Genomic DNA, 26,685 nt, shown 5'->3' with positions numbered 1-26,685 from the left:
TGATATAGATTGCATTTTTGTTCATATTTAACTCATGTCTAAAATTAATTTCAAAATTTACCAAAACATCCTCATTAAACTGTCAAATGAGATCAACCAAAAGATAACTTAAAGATATCCCATGATATACATTTCTTTTTTGAATGTGAATGTACATTTGTGTTGGTATAATTGATCTCACTTGCTCACTGAATTCCCATGAGGTTGCTATGGAAAATGAATAGATGCTCCTAAAAGTAGCTATGGGGCTACTAAACCTACTCAAATGGAATACATTTAAAAAAACAAAAACAAAAACTATGACTTCAAAGGTAAAACCAATAAATCCACAGACATTAAATATTTTTAACCTTAATTCTTTACAGTCTGCATGTCAAATGAGACAGAATAAAAATAGTACCTTGTATCTAGGATTTTTGAAGCATACACTCTAATTTTTGAATATATCAGAGACTAGGCTAGAATAATAACACATATTTTTATAGCACTCATGGTTTTCCAATAGAATTTCTATAATACTTTCTTATTTGTTCCTCAGAGCAGTATGAAGAACACACACACACACAATATACATACATATATGTGTGCATAGTGTGCATGTGTGTGTGTGTGTGTGTGTGTGTGTGTGTGTACATATATATATGTGTATATATATAATGGCTGCATTGTAGACAGATGGAAGTTCCTGGACCAGAGAGCAAATATGAACTGCAGCTGCAACCCACATTGCAGCTGCAATGATGCCAGATCCTTTAACCCACTACATCCAGGCAAGGATCAAACCTGCACATCCACAGCAACCTGAGATGCTGTAGTTGGATTCTTAATCCGCTGTGCCACAGCAGGAACTTCTATATATATGTGTGTGTGTGTGTGTGTATACATGCTAGCTTAAGTATCTTAGGAGTTCCCGTTGTGGCTTAGTGGGCTAAGGACCTGATGTTTTCATAAGGATGTGGGTTCAATACCTGGTCTTGCTCAGTTTGGGTTAAGGATCTGGCATCATCCCAAGTGGTGGCTTAGGAGATGTGTCTTGGATCCTGTGTTGCCATGGTTGTGGCATAGGCCTCAGATGAAGCTCTCATTCAACCCCTGGCCAGGAACTTCCATATGCTGCAGGTGGGGCCCTAAAATGGAAAAAAAAAATTTTTTTTTCAAATGCTAGCTTTAGTATCTTAATGTTTAGATCCTTGTTCCATGCTCTTCTTCATAACTGTGTATGTGACTGTGGATAAATTAAGCTAACCTTCTGCAGCCTAGAGAACAAAAAAGGGGAGTTGGATTAGATCCAGGCTTCTTAGCCTCTTCTGTGCTATGCATGTCTGGTGAGGTCTAAGCCCTTCCTAAGAATAATGTTTTTAAATCAGTGAATAAATAGAATTGCCAATAAAACCAATTATATTAAATTCAGTTATTAAGGTATTAAAAAGCAAGTTTATGATATTGTAATTAAATTTATTATAGCATCAAATAAATAAAGGCGAATGCATAACTACTGTATTTTAATGCTATGATGGGTATAAACAGCACTTTGAATACCTGAAACAACGCTAATATGATTTGAAAATTCAGATGTCCATGGACAATAGCATCAGCATCACCTACCTGGAGCTTGTTAGAAAAAAATATAGTTCTTCTACCAACCTCAGATCTACTGAATCCAAATCTCCATGTTTATACCATCCTTAGGAAATTTGGAATGCACATTAGTGACTGAGAAGTGCTGCATAGATTTGGCTGTTGAGCCTCTCTGAGAGCTTTTAAGCTGTGATTAAACTGAGTACCTAGGGGTCCTCAGATCCATGGTCAACTTCTGTTTTTTTAAAACTTGCCCTTAATCCCAAGTCTAAGAACTTGGTGACAGATCTGCCAGCAAGGGTATCAGTGCTGATAGAGACACATGAAGATTTTCATGGAGAATTTGGGAGTTACTTAAGGATCAATAGTTGAATGGGTCTAGATTGTTTCAGAGAATTGAAGAGCCACAGGCAGTAGTTTGAGATTTGGCAGAAACAAACTGTCTCTGAAGAATGGCGGAGGAATGAGAACAAGTCTGACTGCATAACCAGACAGAAACATAGTTCAAGTTTAAGTATAGGTAAGGATTGTTCTGTGTGGTTTGTTTTGAGCATAACAACTGCTTGCATATTACAGTTAGTGTTCTTGTGAAAACATGTTTTCACTGCTTCTGGAACCAATTTTATTAGTTTGTAAAATATTAAGCTGTTATTGTCTTATGAGCTGAATTATGTTTACATGGGAAGGAAAGCCACTCCTGAAGTGTCTTACAGTGAAATTCTCTAATAGAAATTTCCATGCAATGGAAATTTCCATTTATTTATTTATTTATTTATTTATTTATTTTTATTTATTTATTTTTTATTTTATTTTTTTGTCTTTTTGTCCTTTTTTTAGGGCCGCACCTGCAGGATATGGAGGTTCCCAGGCTAGGGGTCTAATCAGAGCTGTAGCCACCAGCCTATGCCAGAGCCACAGCAATGCCAGATCCAAGCCGCATCTGTGACCCACACCACAGCTCACGGCAACGCTGGATCCTTAATGCACTGAGCGAGGCCAGGGATCGAACCTGCAACCTCATGGTTCCTAGTCAGATTCATTAACGCTGTGCCACGATGGGAACTCCCACTGTACATTTATTGAATGTATATTTTGTACCAGTGGAAATTCACAGATGAATTAGACACTTATGTTGCCATAAAAGAATGACCAATTTATTTCATCAGGTAGGCAAAAAAATATTTGATAATAAGAGTATAAGTTCTATGATATGAAGCAGACACAAGATACTATTTATAGTGATTTGAGGGGGAGGATTGCATAGAACTTTGAATTCCCATGTGTTGACTCATTTATTCATTCATTTGTTCAACAATGTCATATACTAATCTTTATGCCTGAGCATAGAGTGCTCACATTAGAACTGGAAAGATATGTCTTGGTTATGCTTGGGGATTGTATGCCCTGTTTAGCATGATGAGCCTTATCCAGCAACTATCTAGGAAGCTCTAAAAGATCTTCAATTTAGGAAGTTCCTGATCATATTTGAATTTAAAGATGATCACTCTTATGCCAATTATGAAAGGTGATGGGCAAGGGGGCTTCATTTTAAGGTTCATTTTTAAGGTTTTTAACCTGGAAAAATCCTTCTTATGCTTATTTCAAGGTCTCTTACATTTAAAAAAACTTTCTCATTCCCTTCTTATTAATAATATTTTCAGGAAAGTGTCTAGCTTGTGTTGGAATTTTATAGTATAGTGTACTTCTTTTCAGGTTTTTTGGTTCAGCAATATAATTAACATTTTTTTAATATCATTACTTTGCAGTTTTGGACACTCGTGTTGATTTTATGGCCAGTTATTATTTTCCTAATTTTGGCTATTACCCGGACCAAATTTCCTCCAAGACCAAAGCCAACTTGTAAGTAAATGAGATTTGTTTGTTTCCTTAACTTTTGGATTCCAGTTAAAATTTATTTTGCTACCACGTTAGTGTTTTATTTTAAAATTTATTTTTGGGAGTGTGTTTCCATTTGGAAATATTTGTATAAATACTTAGTATGGTTTCCCCCCGGTGTTTCAAATTAGTAAAAAATTGAGCCTGTAATATTTATCTAGAAAAAAATAAAGTATATGGGAGCTAGAATATATTTTAATCTTTGACCATAAAATCTAACTCATAAATCTCACCATGGTATGTATAACACACACAAACAGCCATCTCAAGCTAAATTGTCTTTTTGTATCATAGCAGAAGACTTAGACTGGAATTTGATCAACTGAACAAATGAAATACAGAGTACTATAAAAATCTCATTTCTCTGCAAGGCTAGTATTTGAATGGTGCAAATGTATCAATACATTTAATTTAGGAGAAGATTGTTTTTCAATTAATGCTGTTTCAGTTATAATTAGTCATTATAAGTTATAAAATGGGCACAAGGCCCAATTCAGTTCGTGATTTCTTTTGGGTCCAAGATAGAAATGCAGAAGAAACTCAGAAAAGTCTTCAAAACTGAGCGGAATGAGCGTTTTCACCTCAACCATTTGACCAATGTTATTTTTGCTTTTGTTTTTAAAAATTGGAGTCAATTTTCTTAGTAGAGAAGTAAAGTCAGGTCAGATGTTTCACGGCACAAAGCGGCCATCTCCTAAGAAGCTTCTTATAAATCAGGTTTCTGAAAAATCAAATTATATTTCATATAAATTATGGTAATTCTCCATATAAAAGAATACTATGCTGAATTATTTGTAAAGAGAATAATGAGCTAGTGGCTTTTAAAAATAAGCACAGTGCTTTTCAATCACCCAGTCTTAAGAAGTAATATGGGAATCATGGTGGAATCTACTCAAATCGTATACAATATAATAATTCAAAAGAAAATATCAATTCAGTTAGTGTGAGGCATTTAACCTCTTGGTGCTAAAATAAATAATCCCTTACATTTGAATAGCACCTTATCATTTCTAAAGGACTTTTGTAGAAGTTATTATTATGTAGAGTTGATGATATTTTATCAGGCTGTTTATAAAAGCAGCATAATTTTGTTCTCTTCATATTATGTGTATATTAGTTATAAGAGATTAATTCCATTGTATACTGTCGGAATTAATGTATTTTTGCATATCTTAAGTAATGTGAACTTCAGAAATAATGCATTCAGCACATAAGGACAAATACTCCTTGAACTATCCTGGTTGAAGGTGGTAATTACTGATTTGCTAGCATAGTGATAGAAGGATTTTATTAGCTCCTTTCAACAACTTATTTCCACCAATTTCTTGTTCTTAATGATTTTTCAGTTATATAAAATTCCTTTTCTTATCCTTTTCTAAAATATAAGGTATGTGAGTTATCTTAAATGAATTGGTGTTAGCCAGTAGGATTTAGAGATTTGAGAAAATCATGGAGAATTCTTGTAATCCCAATAAATTACAATGAAAAAAACTTGGAAAAACCATGGGACAAGTGCCTCATAGATCTAATCTAAAAGGCTCTGTAAGGAGTTCCTATCGTGGCGCAGCGGAAATGAATCTGACTAGGAACCATGAAGTTTTGGGTTCAATTCCCTGGCCTCGGGGCTCGGGGGTTAAGGATCTGGTGTAGCCATGGGCTGTGGTGTAGGTTGCGGACTCAGCTTGGATCCTGTGTTGCTGTGACTGTGGTGTATCCCGGCAGCTATAGTTCTCATTGGACCCCTAGCCTGGAAACCTTCATATGCCACAGGTGGGGCCCTAAAAAAAAAAAAAAAAAAAAAAAAGCAATAAATAAATAAAAGGCTCTGTAATAACACACTATCTAAAAAGAAATGGCCATTTTTTTGAACTATGAACCTATTATCATACTTTAATGAATAATTCACCTTTGAGGCAGTTGTCTTTATTTTTGTGGGTAAGAGGGAACAAAATTATAGAAAAGTTTAAATATTAAGAGTATTTTTGTTTGTCTCTCAGACCTTATAAGACTCAGTCTAAAAAATAGTTTACTAGTTTGTTTTTAGAGCTGAAAGGGACCCTCTAACTTACACATGAAAACACTGGGACCCAAGGAGATTTTAATTTACCAAAATTCAGTCATGTGGGATAAGAGAGAAAGGTATTGAAAATTATGTTTACTTATTCTTTGCACATGAGATTTGTGTTGTATCTTACCCTCCTATACCTAGAGCCAAATTCAGATTATGTCCAAGATTTCAACTCATCCTGTAACCAGCAGAGTATAAAATGTAAATTTTTTTTTTTTTTTTTTTTTTTTTTTGTCTTTTCAGGGCCACACCCACGGCTTATGGAGGTTCCCAGGCTAGGAGTCAAACTGGAGCTGTAGCTGCTGGCCTACACCATAGCTCACAGCAACACCAGATCCTTAACCCACTGAGTGAGGCCATATATCAAACCTGCATCCTCATGGATACTAGTCAGATTGATTTCTGCTGAGCAATGATGGAAACTTCTGAAATGTAATTTTATAAGTGGAGGTGCTATTTTGTAGAGTCATGTAGAGAATCTAAAACTAGTATAGATGCAGTTGCTTCTTTTTCTCTCTTGTAGTAGAGAGGGAATAACTTCAAAATTATAATTTGGATTTAGGTTTTTAAGACTCTGCTTATTTTTAAATAGCTGTTTTTGTTTCTCACAGCTATTATATCGAAAGATTAAAATGATCTACTAATAATCATGATCTTATTTCTTGATCTCATACTATGTAATGGCTGTGTTATTTCATAGTCAGGAATAAGGCACAGAGGGATTAAGTAATTTGTCAAAGATTGCACAGTTAATAAGTAGTGTTGTCCTGATTTGAACCCAGAGAGTCTGGCTCCAGAGTCTTTTTTAAGCTTGTGGACTCACATTTCTTACATCTTTAGTCAGCACTGATTTTTCATGTCTAATTATGTAGGTTTCGCAGAAGTAAACTAAAAATTAGAAATTAGGAATATAAGGAGTTCCCGTCATGGCTCAGTGGTAACAAACCTGACTAGTATCCAATCCATGAGGGTGTGGGTTTGATCTCTGGCCTCACTCAGTGGTTAAGAATCTGGCATTGCCGTGAGCTGTGGTATAGGTGGAAGATGAGGCTCAGATCCCTAGTTGCCATGGCTGTGGTGTAAGCCGGCAGCTACAGCTCTGATTCGACCCCTCACCTGGGAACCTCCTTATGCTGTGAATGCAGCCCTTGGGAAAAAAAAAAAAAAAAAAAAGACAAAAAAGTTTAAAAAAAAATAATTTAGGAATGTAAACTCCTTCTCTGTCTCTATTATAAACTTTTAAAAAAGAGGTGGATTCTGACATACATATTAGAGTTATCCTAAATATTAGTTTTTAATGTAAAATGCTGCCACTGTTTGACAAATTCTGCATAAATCATTGTAGTTCTAGTATCATAGAAAACAGATCCTGCTTAATGGAGTAAAAAGCCTTTTCAGGCTACAGCGCCTTCCTCAGTACTAGTTGGGCAATAGAAAAATGAAGATGAAACTCCAGACTACACCCCAGATGAAACCCAGCCATGGTGAGAATGGGAGTTGTCATCCCTTGGGCACATTCTGCTCCCAGCTCAGCCAGGCAGGTATGTAGGACTGGTACATCATTCAAAATAAGTAAAATCAGCAACTCCCTCCAATGATTCCCTCCAATGGTCCTTGTGACTGATAGGCTCTGGAGAGACAGGATTGTTGGTGCAGAGGGAAGCTGCTGGTCCAGAGCAAAATACTTTCTTTTGGCATCATCTGCCTTCACTTATTCCCTTTTGTGTTGCCACCAACAGCGTACATTACTTGCCCTGCAAATGGTAAGTCCCAGGTAAAGAAACCTTTCCAAAGGCTGGCAGGCAAGCCTGGATGCTTTCTTGTTCACGTGGAGAAGAAATGGGCTGAGGAGCCACGTTTGAAATGGTTCCAACCTCTTATAATCTCTACATGCAGTGGCTTGTCCAGAAGCAAATTTTAAAACCAAAATAGTATGCTTAGGAGCAAAAGCAACAAAAGCAAGCCAGACCCTCAAATCACACTTAGGCTAAGCCAGGCAGACTGTTACTTTTGTTTCCTTTTAACACATACATACCTGTGAAAGTACGGGCAAGCAGTTCCTCATCACTGAAAAACTGACTGCTTTTCAAGAACAGTAAGACCCTGCCTTGATGAGATAAGTAGACTCCAGGAGATGCTTCTTGACACTAAGAAGTCACTTTTTTATAAAGTTAATGAAAAACAGTATTTTAAGTGGTTAACATATCACTAATATCAAAATGGACATTATACTGTACAAATATGATCATACACTGAATTAAACCCCAACTATCTCGAGGCTGGCACTTTCCAATAGCCCTGTCACCTCAGAAGGTAAAAATTCAGCCAATCACACATCTGAAAACGGGCTGGTGGAAGACAAGGGAAACTGCTAACTGAATGATATCCCAATTTGTGTTATCACAGGGTTGTACTGAACTATATGACTCAGTAGCTTTGGTAAATGCAAGGTTATCATTCCTAGCATGTCTTTTGACCTCCAAAACATACCTTGTGACTTCATGGATGCAATAAAAGTAATAATAGGAGTGAACATCTACTGACAACTTTACCATTTATAGGAACCCTGCCAGGTACTTTGCATATATTTCCTGAGTTGACTTACATCATCTCTGAGCTATAAAATATGATTGGTCCTATTTTAAAGATAACAAAACTGAGGCTTAGAAATCTTAAGTAATTTACCAACATTCATAGAGCCTGGATTTTAACCACAGTTTCCCAATCACCCCACAATCCATACAGTGAGTTTTTCTAAGTCACAAATCCTAGCAATGGCAGGCCTAAGGTCTGGCTCATTTGAGTTTACAACCTCTCCATTTTCTTTCTCATACCACCTGTTAGTACTATCACAGATGGAACATGGTTGTAAAAGTGAACTCAACTGGTTTTTCCATCTGTCAGCAGCTCTAGGAGAAAAAAAATGTGAGAAGATTGAAATTATTGATTAATTGGCAACTTGTAGGATTCGTGTGTGTTGTTATACCTATGGTGCCTGAATTGTTAAGAGAAAACTGTTGTGTAGTTTATGTTGAAAGAGCCTGTGAGGCATCTCACTGTGAGGGTCGTGAAAGCCAGAGGGGTGAGGTTTTTTCCTGGCCCTGCTCTTGCTGCTGACTTTTTGCGTGGTGTGTTTTTATGGAAGTGAAGGCAAGTGCGTGAGGACAGAATTCCAGAGTACACAATGCTCTCCAGAACACTCATAATTTAACAGTAATAGTTGAGGGACCCATAGCAAATAACTTCCTTCTCTATGTTGATTGGCTAAAATTAATGTAGCCTTTGTTCTGGAAAGCTCAGAACTCATCATCGTTGTCTTCTGCCCCATGCAATTTCTCCATTCTCAGGTGTGCCAGCAATACTAGGCAATCTTTCAGATTAGAAATACCTGAGTCATCCTGACTCCTCCCTTTCCTTCACCTTCTCAAGCCACTAGCCCTTGCAAATCAGAATCCATCTTGTGAAATGCATCCTGGAGTTACCCCTTCTCTTCCATCCTTCTGCTTACCCTCTGGTTCAGGATATCATTCTTTTATGCTTGGATTTCTTCAGCTTGTGGGTTTTTGTTTTTTTTTTTTTTATCTCTAGAAGCTCTGCCTCTAACTCACATTTCATCATCAGATAATCCCCTCAAATACTCTTTGGGTCTATCTTTGCGTCTATCAGATTTTGGCTCCTCTTCACCTCACTTTTAAGACCCTCATAATTAGGATTCATCCGACTTTCTATTTTTTATGTTCTGCAGTATGATGCCTGTGCCTGAAGCAACAGCATCTGAAAGTCTTCCACACATTCCATGCTCCTTCCCACTTGGACACATGTGCTCGTAGCTCCTCCTCATTGTCTGTTAAAAGACAAACCAGGTCTACAGCGTACCCTTTTGCCTTCCCTGATCATTCAAACTCCAATTATTTTTCCTTTATTTCTTTCTTAGAAATGTGTTAGATCATAGTAGTCTTTGATTGCCTTATGGTTCAATCTGACTCACTCATTGGACTTACAGTACCTTAATAGCACAAATCACATCATAACATCACACTCTTGTCAGATATAACATAATTCCTAACATAGGGAACGAAATAAGAGTACAATATATTGGTCATTATTTGATAGTTTGAAAAATTGACATGAATTATTTAATTAAAAAATCCACCTAGATATGGATAATAAAAAATAATTTAGTGTAAGTTTGAGATGGGTAAGGACAAGAACTTAGCCTGTGTGCGGTTTGATTTCTACTTCGTTCCAGGTAAATCTGACTGTGCTATCAAAAAAATGTCTATAATGGTAATATTGGGAAAAGAAAATGGATATAAATCTCCCTCACTCCCTCCTAGGTAGATCACCTGGGAATTTCCCTAACAAATTAAGGTGTTCTTATGAATGTATGTGAAAGATTTTTGTGTGGGGGAGATTTACATGCCACTTCTTGCTTAAATTCTAGAAAATGTTGGAACAGCTTTTGAATTTCAAAGCCAGAGTCCCACCACTTGTTTCTTCCATTAGTAAATCAGTAGTTAACCTTTTTGGGCAACTTTACCAACCCTTTAGATGGCAACGAATATACATTCTATGAAATGCATAGACATTGGGATCAGATTGTGACTTTGCTTCCTCTTCCATTCTGCACAGACTATAGGAAAGGAGCAGGAGGAAGGGGGATGTGAACATGGCCCCGCCATACTCATGTGTAGCTTAGCCATGGCCACAACTCCTCCCCTAGGAGATTGCCTACCTCCCCCAGGCTCTGACTTGAAATTATGCCATTCTCTCATGCTCTGCGGATGGGCACACCCTAATGCCAGATAAGTTGACAAAAGGATTTCTCAACTAATCCTCTCTTAGACTTACTACACAGAGTTGCATCAGAGAACACCGGACATACCTTGAAGTACAGTGCAACTTTAACGAGTAGAAAAAATAACGAATAAAAATAGCTGTTGATTGCACAGCGGAGAATTTTTTTTTTTTCTGCTTATTTTGTACCATCCCTACTTTTGGTGATTTACCTTACAAGTTTCCCGGAGGTGACCGTCTCACTGAAATTGGCTCTGGGAGCCATGTGTCTTCACTTTTCCAATCTTTTCTCCTTTTCTTCCTTTCATAAAGAGCAGAGGAGCTCCTGTTACTATCAAATGGGGACCTCTAATCACCAAGCTTATATGATAAAAAGCAAGCAAATAAATGATTACTTATAAAATTCTCATAACTATAGTAATGTCACTTGCTGAGCTTACCGCTATCAGTTGATATTTCCAATATACCCTTGAGGCTAAGAGCAGAGTTTAACAAAAGTAATTTCAGCCAATTCCTTTTCACTTGTCAGAGAGCATAGAGCTCAGACACAGGCTCACAGGTGAGGGTCTGGCTTCATGGTTGGCTGACTGTATGTTTTCATGAGTGACTGTTTTATTAAACCTTCTTCCAAGAATCAGTCAGGAAACTTGGTCTACCAAACCTTAGTCATTTTATGCTACCCTCACTATTCAAGTTTTCTTATTCTCTTTGATAAGGTCATATCATGTCCTTTGCGTAGATAAATGAACCAGTATTTTTAGAGTGAAATAGCACTCATGGAAGAAATGCCACAGCATACAATATTCGCTGGTCTCAGGTCAGTTAGAATTTCATTGTGGATTACAATTAGAGTGACCTATACTCTTTTTTTTTTTTTTTCCCACTGTACAGCAAGGGGATCAGGTTATCCTTACATGTATACATTACAATTACATTTTTTTCCCCACCCTTTCTTCTGTTGCAACAAGAGTATCTAGACAAAGTTCTCAATGCTGTTCAGCAGGATCTCCTTGTAAATCTATTCTAAGTTGTGTCTGATAAGCCCAAGCTCCTGATCCCTCCCACTCCCTCCCCCTCCCATCAGGCAGCCATAAGTCTCTTCTCCAAGTCCATGATTTTCTTTTCTGAGGAGATGTTCATTTGTGCTGGATATTAGATTCCAGTTATAAGTGATATCATATGGTATTTGCCTTTGTCTTTCTGGCTCATTTCACTCAGGATGAGATTCTCTAGTTCCATCCATGTTGCTGTAATTGGCATTATGTCATCCTTTTTTATGGCTGAGTAGTATTCCATTGTGTATATATACCACTTCTTCCGAATCCAATCATCTGTCGATGGACACTTGGGTTGTTTCCATGTCTTGGCTATTGTGAATAGTGCTGCAATGAACATGCGGGTGCATGTGCCTCTTTTAAGTAGAGTTTTGTCCGGATAGATGCCCAAGAGTGGGATTGCGGGTCATATGGAAGTTCTATGTATAGATTTCTAAGGTATCTCCAAACTGTTCTCCATAGTGGCTGTACCAGTTGACATTCCCACCAGCAGTGCAGGAGGGTTCCCTTTTCTCCACAGCCCCTCCAGCACTTGTTATTTGTGGATTTATTCATGATGGCCATTCTGACTGGTGTGAGGTGGTATCTCATGGTAGTTTTGATTTGCATTTCTCTTATAATCAGCGATGTTGAGCATTTTTTCATGTGTTTGTTGGCCATCTGTATATCTTCCTTGGAGAAATGTCTATTCAGGTCTTTTGCCCATTTTTCCATTGATTGATTGGCTTTTTTGCTGTTGGGTTGTATAAGTTGTTTATATATTCTAGAGATTAAGCCCTTGTCAGTTGCATCATTTGAAACTATTTTCTCCCATTCTGTAAGTTGTCTTTTTGTTTTCTTTTTGGTTTCCTTTGCTGTGCAAAGCTTGTCAGTTTGATTAGGTCCCATGGGTTTATTTTTGCTCTAGTTTCGCTATTGCTTTGGGAGACTGACCTGAGAAAATATTCATGATGTTCATGTCAGAGAGTGTTTTGCCTATGTTTTCTTCTAAGAGTTCGATGGTGTCCTGTCGTATATTTAAGTCTTTCAGCCATTTGGAGTTTATTTTTGTGCATGGTGTGAGGGTGTGTTCTAGTTTCATTGCTTGGCATGCAGCTGTCCAGGTTTGCCAGCAATGCTTGCTGAATAGTCTTTCTTTTTCCCATTTTATGTTCTTGCCTCCCTTGTCAAAGATTAATTGACCATAGGTGTCAGGGTTTATTTCCGGATTCTCTATTCTATTCCATTGGTCTGTCTGTCTGTTTTGGTACCAGTACCACACTGTTTTGATGACTGTGGCTTTGTAGTATTTCTTGAAGTCTGGAAGAGTTATGCCCCCTGCTTGGTTTTTGTTTCTCAGGATTGCTTTGGCGATTCTGGGTCTTTTGTGGTTCCATATAAACGTTTGGATTGTTTGTTCTAGTTCTGTGAAAAATGTCATGGGTAATTTGATAGGGATTGCATTGAATCTATAGATTGCTTTGGGTAGTATGACCATTTTTACAATATTGATTTTCCCAATCCAGGAACATGGAATATCTTTCCATTTCTTTACATCTTCTTTGATTTCTTTGATGAAAGTTTTATAGTTCTCGGCATATAGGTCCTTTACCTCCTTGGTCAGGTGTATTCCGAGGTATTTGATTTTGTGAGGTACAATTTTAAAAGGTATCGTATTTTTGTATTCCTTTTCTAATGTTTCATTGCTGGTATACCGAAATGCAACTGACTTCTGAATGTTAATCTTATATCCTGCTACTTTGCTGAATTTATTAATCAGTTCAAGGAGTTTTGGGGTTGAGTCCTTAGGGTTTTCTATGTATAGTATCATGTCATCTGCATACAGTGACAGTTTGATCTCTTCTCTTCCTATATGGATGCCTTTTATTTCTTTTGTTTGTCTAATTGCTGTGGCGAGGACTTCCAAAACTCTGTTGAAGAGCAGTGGTGAGAGTGGGCATCCCTGTCTTGTTCCAGATTTGAGTGAGAAGGCTTTCAGTTTTTCCCCATTGAGGATTATATTTGCTGTGGGTTTATCATAAATGGCTTTGATGATATTCAGGAATGTTCCCTCTATACCCAGTTTGGCGAGGGTCTTGATCATGAATGGATGTTGAACTTTGTCAAATGCTTTTTCTGCGTCTATTGAGATGATCATATGATTTTTGACTTTTTTTTTGTTAGTGTGGTGTATGATGTTGATTGATTTGTGTATGTTGAACCATCCTTGTGAACCTGGGATGAACCCAACCTGGTCATGGTGTATAATTTTTTTGGTATGTTGTTGGATTCGGTTGGCTAAGATTTTGTTGAGAATTTTTGCATCTATATTCCTCAATGATATTGGGCGATAGTTTTCTTTTTTGGTGGTATCTCTGTCTGGTTTTGGAATGAGGGTGATGGTGGCCTCATAGAATGTCTTTGGGAGTATTCCTTCTTCTTCAACCTTTTGAAAGAGTTTAAGGAGGATGGGCACCAATTCCTCTTTATATGTTTGATAGAATTCACCTGTGAAGCCATCTGGTCCTGGACTTTTATTTGTAGGGAGTGATTTTATGACCTCTTCAATTTCATTTCTAGTGATTGGTCTGTTCAGTTGGTCTGTTTCTACTTGATTCAGTTTTGGCAGGTAAGATTCTAGAAAACTGTCCATTTCTTCCAGATTGTCAAACTTGTTGCCGTAGAGTTGTTCATAGTATTCTCTTATGGTTTTTTGTATTTCTGCTGTATCCGTTGTGATTTCTCCTTTTTCATTTCTAATTTTGGTTATTTGGGTTCTTTCTCTCCTCTTTTTAGTGAGTCTGGCCAGGGGTTTGTCAATTTTGTTCACCTTTTCAAAGAACCAGCTCTTGGTTTTATTAATTTTATCTATTGTTTTTTGAGTCTCTATTTTATTGATTTCTTCTTTGATCTTTATGATTTCCTTCCTTCTGCTGACTTTAGGCCTTTTGTGTTCTTCTTGTTCTAATTCATTTAGGTGGAGGGTTAAGTTTTCCATTTGGGATCTTTCTTCTTTTTTGAGAAAGGCCTGGATTGCTATAAATTTCCCTCTGAGCACTGCTTTCGCAGCATCCCATTGATTTTGAGAGGTTGTGTCTTCATTATCATTTGTTTCAAGGTAGTTTTTAATTTCCTTCTTGATTTCCTCATTGACCCATTGGTTTTTTAGTAGCATGTTGTTGAGTCTCCATGGAGTAGGTTTTTTCTCTTTGCTTTTCCCATGGTTGATTTCTAATTTCATGGCATTGTGGTCAGAGAAGATACTTGAGATAATTTCTATGCTCCTAAATTTATTGAGGTTAGCTTTGTGTCCCAATATGTGGTCGCTTCTTGAGAATGTTCCATGAGCATTTGAGAAGAATGTGTATTCTGCTTTTTTTGGATGTAGTGTCCTGAAGATATCAATGAAGTCTAACTTTTCTATTGTTTCCTTTAGGATCTCTGTTGCTTTATTGGTTTTCTGTCTAGAGGATCTGTCCATTGATGTGAGGGGGGTATTTAGGTCTCCTACTATGATTGTATTCTCATCAATATCTCCCTTTATGTCTGTTCATATTTGTTGTATGTATCTGGGTGCTCCTGTATTTGGGGCATATATGTTGACGATAGTAACATCCTCTCCTTGGATGAATCCCTTAATCATTAAGTAGTGTCCTTCTTTGTCTTTCTTTGTCTTTTGTTTTAAAGTCTATTTTGTCTGATACGAGTGTTGCGACTCCTGCTTTTCTGTCTTGTCTATTGGCATGAAATATTTTTCCCCACCCTTTCACTTTCAATCTATATGTATCTTTTGTCCTAAGGTGAGTTTCTTGTAGGCAGCATATTGAAGGTTTTTTCCTTTTTATCCACTCAGCCACTCTGTGTCTTTTGATTGGGGCATTCAGTCCATTGACATTTAAGGTGATAATTGATAGATGATTATTTATTGCCATTTGAACCTCATGTTCCAGTTGATTCTATGGTTCTCCATTCTTCCTTTCTTTTTTTTTTCATTTTTTGCAAATGCAATATTTGGTTTTGGCTTTTGGTTGCCCTGTTTTTTAAGTATGCTAACCCCTTCCCATAATTGTGTGTTTTAGCCTGATGGTCCTGTAAGTTCAAGCACTTCATTACTATATTAAAATTAAGAGAAACATACAAATAAAAAGGGTTATTTACTTCGAACATCCCTTGCCCACATTTTATGGTTTTGATGACTCTTTTTTATTTTTTTCTTTTTATTTTGTTTGAAGCATGTTCATGATTAAATCTGTATGCTGGCTTATTTGAGTGACTGCTCTCTGATTGCAGTTTCCTCAGTCCTAGTTCTTCCTCTTCTTCTTCTTCTTCTTCTTTTTTTTTTCTTTTCTTTTTTCTTCCCTTTCCTTCCTTTCTTTTTGGTTTAGAGAAGCCCTTTCAATATTTCCTTTAACCTGGGTTTTGTGTTGCTGTATTCTTTAAGTTTTTGTTTGTTGGGAAAAATTTTTATTTCCCCTTCTATTTTAAATGATATTCTTGCTGGATAGAGTATTCTAGGTTGCATATTTTTTCCTTTGAGCACTCTAAATATCTCTTGCCATTCCCTCCTGGCCTGTAGTGTTTCTGTAGAGAAATCAGCTGATATTCTTATGGGGGTTCCCTTGTAGGTAACATTCTGTTTTTCTCTTGCTGCCTTTAGGATCCTCTCTTTATCACTAACTTTTGCCATTTTTATTATGATGTGTCTTGGTGTGGGTCTGTTTGGGTTCCGTTTGTTTGGGGCCCTCTGTGCTTCTTGTATCTTGAACCCAGTATCCTTTAGATTTGGGAAGTTTCCAGTGATAATTTCTTCAAATATATTTTCCATCCCCTTATCTTTTTCTACTCCTTCTGGAATTCCTATTATGCGTAGATTGGCCCGCTTTATATTATCCTATAGGTCTCTTATATTGCTTTCCAGTTTTTTGATTTGGTTTTCTGTCTGTTGACTGGATTGAGTGATTTCCATTATTCTATCTTCCATATCACTGATTCGTTCTTCTGCATTATTCATTCTGGTTTTTACTGCCCCTAGTTCAGTTTGCATCTCTGCAAATGAATGTTCTAGTTTTTCTTGGCTCCTCCTTATATTTTCTAGTTCCTTTCTGAGGGTATCTGCATTACTGTTCATATCTTCTCTTAGTTCCTTCAGTATTTTCACTATTTCTCTTTTGAACTCCAGGTCTGTCTGACTGCAGAGATCTGTTTCATTGCTGACTGTTTTAGGTGAGTTCTCCTGTTGGTTTGACTGGGGGTGGTTTCTCAGCTTCTTCATCTTGCTTGTTGTTTTCTTTCTCCTGAGGGAGTTGTACTCTCCGTTATCGGGCAGTGTTTGCCTTGTCACTGCTGTGGAATATTTCCTGAGGGCTGGCGTTGTTGGTCAATCTTTTTTGAGGCAGTGTGGCTTTTCTGGAGTGTTGATGGGGCTAACAGTGTTTCTTTGAAGCAAAGGAGGGCTTCCTGAGGGCAGACAGGACTGGGAGGTCCACACCATGATGGTAGCAGATTTCACTTGGTCATGCAGAGCTTGCTCTGGTGTTTTTAGGCTGTGGGGTTCTTGCAGGGGGTTGGCGGTGTTGGGCAGCTATTCCTCAGGAGTGCATCACCCCCTGGGGGCTGGAGCAGCTATCTGGGTAGAGTGACCTATACTCTTTTCACATTAAAAATTAAAGTCTTTGTTTTAGTTATATACTTATATATTTATGTTTATATGTAAAATCATTACTATTGTGAGAAGCAGTGTAGGGGCTGAGAGCACAAACTATACATCCAAACTGCCTGGATTCAAACACAAGCCTTGGATAAATCTCTTGGATGTTTGGAGCCTCATTTTCCATAATTATTTTTTGAGGCTATTAATAGTGCCTACCTCACTGAGTTCTGAGAATTAAATGAATTAATACTTGTTAAATACATAGAAAAGTGCCTGGCATATAATAAGAGCTACATTAGTGTTAGATATTTTTTTATATTATGTTATTTATTATGTAATAATATACATGTACAGAGTATAACATCAGTCACTGAGTATTTAGGAGAAATACTAAGAAAATTTAGGAGACTTAATTGAAGTTTTACATTTATTCTTGCCATTGTTGCATATTTAAATGGCATCTGTTATGTCTGTGCTGGTCAAGAAAGTCATGAGGACTGAGAGCAATCAAGTCTATACCAGCCTATATACTTCAAATCTATACCAATCATATCTATAAGTATCAAGTATAAAGTATATAATGAACCATAGTAGTTAAATATGCAATGCAGTAAATTCACAGTGGAGGTAGGCCCAAGAGCAGAATAAAGTGGAGAAGATGGAGTCCAGACAACTTTACTTGGAATCAGGAATAGGTCTGTGTGGAGGCACATGCAATGCAGATTTCTAGAGGTTAAGAAAAAATTTGGTAATCAAGATCAATCTTATTTTTATACAATATTTCTAAAATATCGAAATTAATTTTAAAGTTCTACATGCAAAATACCAAAATTTTTATTAAATCAAGATCACTATTGCTGCTTTTTCTTTTGTTTTGAGCTCCAATGTGGCTTATATAGCACTGCCTAGGATATCAGTGAAGGTTTCACAAGGAAGTCTTATGTCTTAGTATGACTCTTGAAGAATGAGTAGGAGTTTTTCAGCTAGACAACTAGTGTCTTTGCGTTCCTAATAGAGAGCAATCAACACAAGTGAGGACACATGACATGAAAGAGTTAGATGTGCAAAGAATTTGGAGTCTGCTTTGTGTGGAAAACGTTTATTGCGAATGTTGGGAGATAAGGCTATTTGGTCAACACCAAAAATGTTCGACTTTATTTTGAAGAGGATGAGAAGCCACTGGAACTTTTTAGTAAATTAATTTTGTTTTAAAACATTTATAACTTGGGGAGCTTGCTGGTGGCCTAGTGATTAAGGATTCAGCATTGACACTGCTGTGACTTGGGTTAGATCCCTGGCCCTGGACTTCCACATGTGGCAGGCATGGCCAAAAATAAAAAATACATCTTTTTTCTGAGCATTTAAATACATGTATTATTTAAAAGTTAAATAATTTTATACAAGTATTCATATTGCAAAAAGCAGAAGTCCCACATAATCTTGCGTTTTAAATATAACCATTTTTAAGGAGTTCCTGCTGTGGCACAATGGAAGGAATCTGTGGCCTCTTGGGAGCACTGGGACTCAGGTTTAACCCCTGGCCTGGCACAGTGGTTTAAGGATCTGACATTGCTGCAGCTGCAGTTTGGATCTGATCTCTGGCCCAGGAACTCCATATGCCATGAGGCGGTCAAAAAAAAAAAAAAAAAAAAAGGTAATCATTGTTAATATTTTAGTGTACACTCTCTTAGACTTTTTTTTCTATGCACATAGCAAAAACACACACACATGCACATATGCACACAAGCAAAATGTGACCATCAGGATCAGATAACATTTTAGAAAGAGCTCTTGCAGCACAATGAAAGAGCTGGTGATTGGCGTGGGCACAGAGTTCTGGTTTTAAGACTTCCACTTCAGTTTTCACTTTCATGATCTCTTGATTGCCCTGGAAATGCTAGAGGGCTAAAACATCTATAAACTTCTATATCTTAGCTAGTGATTTCCCCAGAGGTGTTGTTTTTTTTTTTAACACCTCCTTCTTCAATTCCTCACTTTCTTTCCAGATTTTCAAATCCGTATTTCTCTAAAGAAAAATTACTCTTTATAATTTGGAGTTTTTCCATGCACCACTAGCTATAACCCTCTAATTTCATACTATTCCAATGAGATTAATACACTTCAGGACAAATCTGGGGAGTAGAATTGCAGCTAACTAAGGAGAAAATAATATAGGAATCACAATATTAATAGTGTTTTTACTTCTTATCTTTTCTTTATCTTAGTGGTTTATAGATAACCACTCTATCTTAATCAAAATCATCTAAATATACCTGTTGAAAGATGTAGATTCCATGGTTTCTGAATTGGCACCTGGTGATGGTGGTGGAGAAGGTGATAGAGATGATGAGATGTTGAGGTGATGAGGTGTTAAGGGTAGTGAGTGTGGGACAATGTTGAGGAACAGACAGTTAAAAGAACTCCTCAGGTGATTCTTATGCAAGCTAATGTTTGAGATCTATCTTCTTTCTTTTTAATTACTTTTTCTTACTTTAAGTCATCTGCATTTTTCACTAGCTCCCTACTATGAGAACAAATCAGGGAATGAATTGAATTCTTTGAGTAATTTCAGGGAAGAATTTGCTTTCACTTGAGTTACCCTCCAGCACTTAAATGATTGCCAGAATTCTCTGCCTCATTTTAGCACTGAATCTTTTGCTGTAATCCTGAGGATGTCCAAAGGCTTACAATTTTCCGTGTCTTATGTTGAAGGCAACATTTTCAGGACAGTTGAGGAGAATGCCTCTCAGAGATCACGATCAGATTGGTGACTAAGGAAGGAAGTACTGATAATTTCCCAAACTTTTCTGCCTAGGTGTTTCTCCAAGATGAGTTCATGGTTAAGTTACATAATTTTGGGAACCCAGTTCCACTTAAAACAGATGCTTCACACTCTAATGTTGTATCACTGTGCTGCCAGTTTCATAAATATTAAGAGAATGAGTAAATGTCAAAAAGCCACTTCATTGTTTTCAAATTGCTGCCTTCTGTGGCAGTGTTACAAATATGCTTCTGGAGATTCATATTCTATAAGACATACCTAGGGCTGTCACAAATAGATCCCAGTTCTGTCCTTAAGTTGCTTACAATCTAATTGTGGGGCAAAGAAACACACATGTAACATTTTACATGCCATAATAGATTAAAAAATAAATGTTAAATGATTTTTTATTTTTTCCATTATAGTTGATTTACAGTGTTCTGTTAATTTTCCACTATACAGCAAAGTGACCCAGTCATACATGCATATATACATTCTTTTTCTCACATTATTCTTCATCATGCTCCATCGCAAGTGACTAGATAGAGTTCCCAGCACTATACAGCAGGATCTCATTGCTTATCCATAAAAAAAAGTTAAATATAGCTAAAGTAAAAGTGTTAAATGTAGCTCTTGGCACAGTTCTTTGTACATATTAAGAACTCACTATTTAATAGTGACATGTAATAATAGTGTGAATATTTAGAAAAATAAGTAGTATTAAATAAGCAGCATTGGTAACAAAACTACTGGAAGTTTTAAAAAGGAAGAGTTCCCATTATGGCTCAGTGGTAACGAACCTAACTAGTGTCCATGGGGATGCAGATTCCATCCCTGGCCTCACTCAGAGGTTAAGGATCCAGTGTTTGCATGAGCTGTGGTGTAGTTTGCAGGCATGGCTCGGATCCCATGTTGCTGTGGCTGTGGCATAGGCTGGCAGCTGATGCTTTGATTCAACCTCTAGTGTGGGAACTTCCATATGCCTCAGGTGTGGCCCTTAAAAAAAAAAAAAAAAGCAAGAGATTTATATGAATTAGTGAAGAATTACCCCAGTACTTGACTTGGAAGGGAAAAAAAAAAAGGAATATGATGAATACACAACAAGAAGATAGGTACTCTTCAATAGTGAGAAAGGTCAAACTTTCTGAGAATACATAGACAGGTTTGGCCAAAGTAGAATGTGCTGAAGAGTAGAGGAGATCAAGTTGGGTGGGGTTCGATCGTGTAGGGTTTTTAATGCTAGTCCTAGTAGTCTGATTCTCTCCTATAGTAATAGCAGCATTGTGAGGAGTTTATTTAATTTTCTTTTTCCAGCATGGGAGGTGAACTAAGGGAAGTTTGAAAGATTTTCTGCCATTTTTGTTTGTCTTCATCCAGATGTTTCTCTCACAGGCTATATTAGTTATCTATGGTTCCATAACAAATTGCTTCACAAAATATAGTGGCAACAACAGTAAAAATTTTTATCTTCCAGTTCCTATTGGTCATAAATTTGATAGTGGCTTAACTGTGCAGTTTTGACTTAGAGTCGTCATGAGATTGCAGTCAGGATTTTGGCTAGAGCTGCCTTCATATGACATCTTGACAAGGGCTGGAAAATCTGTTTTCAAAATGGATTACTTAAATGACTAACAAGTTGGTACCAGCTTTTGGTGAGGAGCCTCAGCTTCTTTCGATATGTTTTTCAGTGTCCTTGTGACATGACAGATGCTTCCCCAGACCAAATAATCCAAGAGACAGTCAGGTGGAAGCTATCCTCTTTATGACCTACAGTCAGAAGCCTCAGAGCATCAGTTCTACCATGTTCTGTTCATTAGAAACAAGTCACTAAGCCTGACGCATATTCAAAGGCAAGGGAATTAGATTCTGCCTTTTGAAGGAAAAAAGAGTCAAAGATTCTGTGGGCACATATTAAAACCATCACATAGACTAACAGAGCCAGCGGTGCAGTAATAGTGTGCACTAAACACGCTTGAACTATCCAGCCCCATCATGGCACAGTCCTTGAGACCATACCACATTCCTTGCAACTAGTGCAATGCACATGGAAGCGTTATTATATGTTTTTTGGACTGTTACTATTTTGTAGATGAAGATATTTATTTTCAGAGGTTTTAGCGACAGATCTCGCTTAGTAATGTGTTGCAGCCAAGATTTAATTCGGTTTTACTACCGAAATTCCCTATTTAATATGCTATCTGTCAAACAGAATCACTCATTTCTATTAGAAATACCTTGCTGTTGGCATAGCTAGCAGAACCACTTTTTGGAATTTTGTCTGGTATTTAGTAGTCACCCAACAAACTTTGTTGTACAAATGAACGAATTTGGTGCACCAATACATGAAGACTTGAGATATGAAGAAATCTATTTACTGAGAAGTCAATGGAAAACTGGAGAATACAGGCCAGAATACTTGCTTCTTGTGCAGGCTATCATTTTATCATATTTATTGAAAGGACACTGTGTTTAAGAAGTTAGATGTAACTTGAGTCTCTGATGTAATGACAAGGTACACCGGATTCTATGTAGAATGCATTTGTATCATTGTGCCATTGTTTTGAATACTGTCTTCGTATGAGTGGGAGTGGATTAAAGGGGAGTAAATAAGTGTGGTTCAGCTTGAATTCTTCTCATATGAATAGCATTATGCTTTGGTATTTAACCCACAGACAAAGGGAAATAAATGAATTTGAGTACAGAATGGCATACCCAAACTCTATATACTTCTCTACACAGCTCTAACACTATTTACTCTGGCAAAATTTTGTACCAAAATTGAACCTAATCTGCACTGAAAACTTCACCCAATTCCCCTGAATCCTGTTAGCTTTCATAAACTGTTTTTAAGATTGTATGCTAAGCAAAGTTCTGAAAACCTGCTTTAAAAACCCCACAGGACTTTGTTATATAGGTTACATCCCTTTTAGCAGCATGCCAAGGGCTGAAATTTAAGGTCTTCATTTTGTTGATTTATCTTTAGTTTTATATGGGAATTTGGCATTAAATATATAATCTGGTGGGTAAATGATAGGGACCAGTAAATTTCATACGCAGGTTCGGTTTGGGGATTATTATGTATTTTATGTTAACATTAGGCAATGTAGCCAAACCTCCAGAACAGTAAGCAATGAGTTTTTCTGCAATGTTAATACAAAGAGTATCGAGCTTAAACTCAAATAAAACCTAAAACAAATGAACAAGAGTGGGATTAGGTTAATCTCAAACATTAGGAAGATTAAAGTATTAGAGTCATGGTTCTGATGCCTACTTTTGTCACATAGATTTCTAGACAGCTAACTCTGCACAACCCCTGAACACTCAGCTATTGATTACACAAACTCTCATTTATTATAGTGCTATGTGGAATCTAAAGGAGAAGAACACAAGACTTTTTAGATAAAACATCAATAATCAACTTGTGGGGACAAGATGTACCATACCTGACCCTCAATCCCATAATCTATTGCTTTATCAGCTTTGATAGCAGGAATGAAGAACCACAGATGCGTTAAGATTTATTTAAAAATACAATCCCTGAGGCTAGAGAAAATAGCAAATCTTAACATTGTAAGTAGGACTGAAGTTGCATCCTGAGGAAGACTAATAGGCTAGTTGGATTTGCATGGAGAAAATGGGAAGTTTTTCAAGGGAAGGAAGAGAATGCACTATGTTCATGGTGGTGGGGGTGTAAGATGAATGGTTTTATTTTACCTCAGGAAAACTTCCCTGAACTCTATACTAGGTTTTTTCACCTCCATACCACCCTTCCTTTATAATTGTAATTTACTATGTATGCATTTATTTGACGTTTGGGTCCTGGTCTCCCTTTTGTGAGGCCCATGACTAAGCCTGTCTTTTCCACCAAATAACAGCAGTGCCTTACACATAACAGACACTCAATAGATAAATAAATGTCCCCTCCTAATTCCATTAGATTCTACTGAGAAATGAGTTTGAATGTGTAATATAAGATCAAGGGACCCAGAGTTTCAGATACCAGGGTGACAATATCAAGATGTCTTTAGCTGATAAACAATAGTGACACACGGTAATAGGAATATGATACTTTGTGTATTTTTTTTTTTTTTTTTTTTTTACTGCTGCAGCTGTGGCATATGGAAGTTCCCAGGCTAGGGGTTGAATTGGAGCTGTAGCTACTGGCCTATGCCACAGCCATCACAATACCAGATCTGAGCCACATCTGCAAACTATACCATAGCTCACAGCAATGCTGGATCCCATAGCCTACTGAGCAAGGCCAGGGATTGAACCCCATCCTCACAGAGATTATGTCATTTTCTTAACCTGCTGAGCCACAAAAAGAACGCCAGTGCTGCATATTAATCAGATAGTGTGAGAAGACCAGAGCAGGGTAAGGAGGGCTGGAGCAAGAAAAATAATTGCACAGTTACCAAAATTATAAAAAGTGATGAGCACTCTAACACAATTGGAGAAAGAGAAATGGAGAAGAATGACTAAGTCTTAAAGATATTGGGAAGATAGAGAGTCCATAGGATATGGTACAGATTGGATTTGGGGGACAAAGGAATACTTGGAAATAAAGTCATTCTCCTGGCTTTTAATCTGGGAATCTGAGAATAGAACAACAATGACTATAACAATGATCCTTTTAAGGTAATATTGCTTTTAATTCCTGTGAAAATCCTGAGAGATTCATGACTGATTTCCAGTTTATAGATAAGAAAATCAAACTCTCAGAGAGGCAAATAGAGCCTAATGATCAAACCCATGGGTCTTCTTTCAGGGTGCTCAATTCAAATCCCAGTTTGCCTTTGAGAAGTCTCTTAACTTCTCTGAGCCTTTTCTTCATCTGCAAAATATGGATAATCAAAGTATCCATCTCATAGCATTTTGGGGGAAGTTAAGGTAACGTATCTAATAAAATAGCATGTGGTGAAATAGTTTCTGATATCACCGAGAAGGATGCCTGTAGTCTATATAAATATATAGTAAGTGCTCTATAAAAGATTTTTATGATTAGATGACTTGTTTAAACAGCTAGTAAATGGAAGAGCTTTAGAGTTGAACCCAGGTTTTGTGATATATTTGTTATGGATATCATGTTGCTATTAGAAAAAAAATAAGGTGCAGGATAGAGCTATGAAAATGTCGGTTGTTTACTATCCACAAGGCACTACTTATTTATTACAGTTCATGCTTTAAGAATCACCAATCTGAAAGTTATCTTTTTGTTTTCTTTTTGGTTTCCTTTGCTGTACAAAAGCTTGTCAGTTTGGTTAGGTCCCATTGGTTTATTTTTGTTCTTATTTCTGCTGTGTTGGGAGATTGACCTGAGAAAACATTTCTAAGGTTGATGTCAGAGAATGTTTTGCCTGTGTTCTCTTCCAAGAGTTTTATGGTGTCTTGTCTTATATTTAAGTCTTTTAGCCATTTTAAGTTTATTTTGGTGCATGGTGTGAGGGCGTATTCTAGTTTCATTGATTTGCATGCAGCTGTCCAAGTTTCCCAATCTTGTGTTTGAGAAAAAAAGAAATCAATTGTTCTTATCTTTGTTCTGCCATTCTAAATTATCCTAAGATTTGAAAAAGGATATAAATTGTATTTTTGTTTCTATACTTATGTACTGGATAATATATGTGAAATTATGCCAAGAGAAACACACTGGATAAAAATCCTCTTAATGCTAAATTAGTCCTGTAATCTTTAGTGACAACTACTGTTAATGGAACTTGTTTCTCTTTGTGAGTCTGCACTTTAAAACTGAAGGCAATAAAGATGCTACATCAACTGTTTATAGTTGTGAAGCCAAGTACGTTTTAATAGAACCAACATTTGAAAGAATTCTACTCCCTCTAGGAGGCCCCATACAGCAATCACACAGGAGAGGTAAATAGATGAGAAAATGTTTGCTGAGAGCAGAAATATTCAGAGGCTCTCTGTCCTGCACACAAATTTGGGTTTTTTGTTTGTTCGTTTATTTGTTTTTGTTTTTGGTTTTGGTCTTGGGGGTTGTTTGGCCATACCTGCAGCATGTGGAAGTTCCCTGGCCAGGGGCAGAATCCACGCCATAGCAGTGGCCTGAGCCACTGCAGTTGCAACACCAGACTTTTAACCCACTGAGCCACAAAGGAACTCTTGAACACTAATTTGTAACAGGGAGTCTGTTTTGCTGTCGTATTCCTGCTAGTATTTGTGTTGATTTTGTAGAATATAGGGGTTCCTAATAGTTCTAAAGTAGGAACAGTCACTCTTTTCCTTTTGACATGCTATGCTCTTTTCTCATTTTTGGAAGGAACATGAATATCATGAAACAGTAAGCAAGACATGATTACATAGGTTATAAGGAACCTATTTGAACACAAATAAGCCTTGAAACAACAGCAACTTGAACCATATCTAAAAACAATCCAGTCAAACCAGAGTAGGTATTAATTTACTTTGTTATTCCTACCATATGTCTGGACTCCTTTATTTATACAATGGAGGTCGAAGTACCAAAGCCTTCTTTGAGTGTTCTGACCAAGATTTGATCCTTTTTATTGGGGAGGGGGGGTCTAAAAGTATCTTTATTTCCTATTTGCCTTTTTATTTATTTATTTTAAAGATATATTTTTATTTTTAAAAAATTTTTATTGGAGTATAGTTAGAGTGTTGTGTTAGTTTCAGGTGTACAGCAGAAAGAATCAGTTATGTATATTCAGTTATACATATTCAGTTACATGTATAACAAAAATGAATCAGATACACACACACTCATATTCCTTTTCAGATTATTTTCCCATATAGGTTATTACACAATATTGAGTAGATTTCCCTGTGCTATACAATACGTACTTGGTACTTAACTATTTTATGTAGTTAACGTGTATATGTTAATCCCAACCTCCTAATTTATCCCTCCCCACACCATTCACTT

At 36.9% G+C, this 26,685-nt stretch overlaps 1 protein-coding gene across 1 annotated transcript in view; it reads left to right on the top strand.

The window, feature by feature from the left end:
* ABCA12 (ATP binding cassette subfamily A member 12) overlaps positions 1 to 26,685 on the top strand; it is a 206,306-nt gene that overhangs the window by 10,078 nt on the left and 169,543 nt on the right. Inside the window, 1 exon segment of the mRNA XM_021074975.1 lies at positions 3,345 to 3,438. Within this exon segment, the coding sequence (XP_020930634.1) occupies positions 3,345 to 3,438 (94 nt within the window).

Source organism: Sus scrofa, chromosome 15, assembly GCF_000003025.6.
Source record: "Sus scrofa isolate TJ Tabasco breed Duroc chromosome 15, Sscrofa11.1, whole genome shotgun sequence".
NCBI classification, from domain to species: Eukaryota; Metazoa; Chordata; class Mammalia; order Artiodactyla; family Suidae; genus Sus; species Sus scrofa.
The sequence above is the reverse complement of the archived record's forward strand: the minus strand, read 5'-3'. Positions and strand labels throughout refer to the sequence as shown.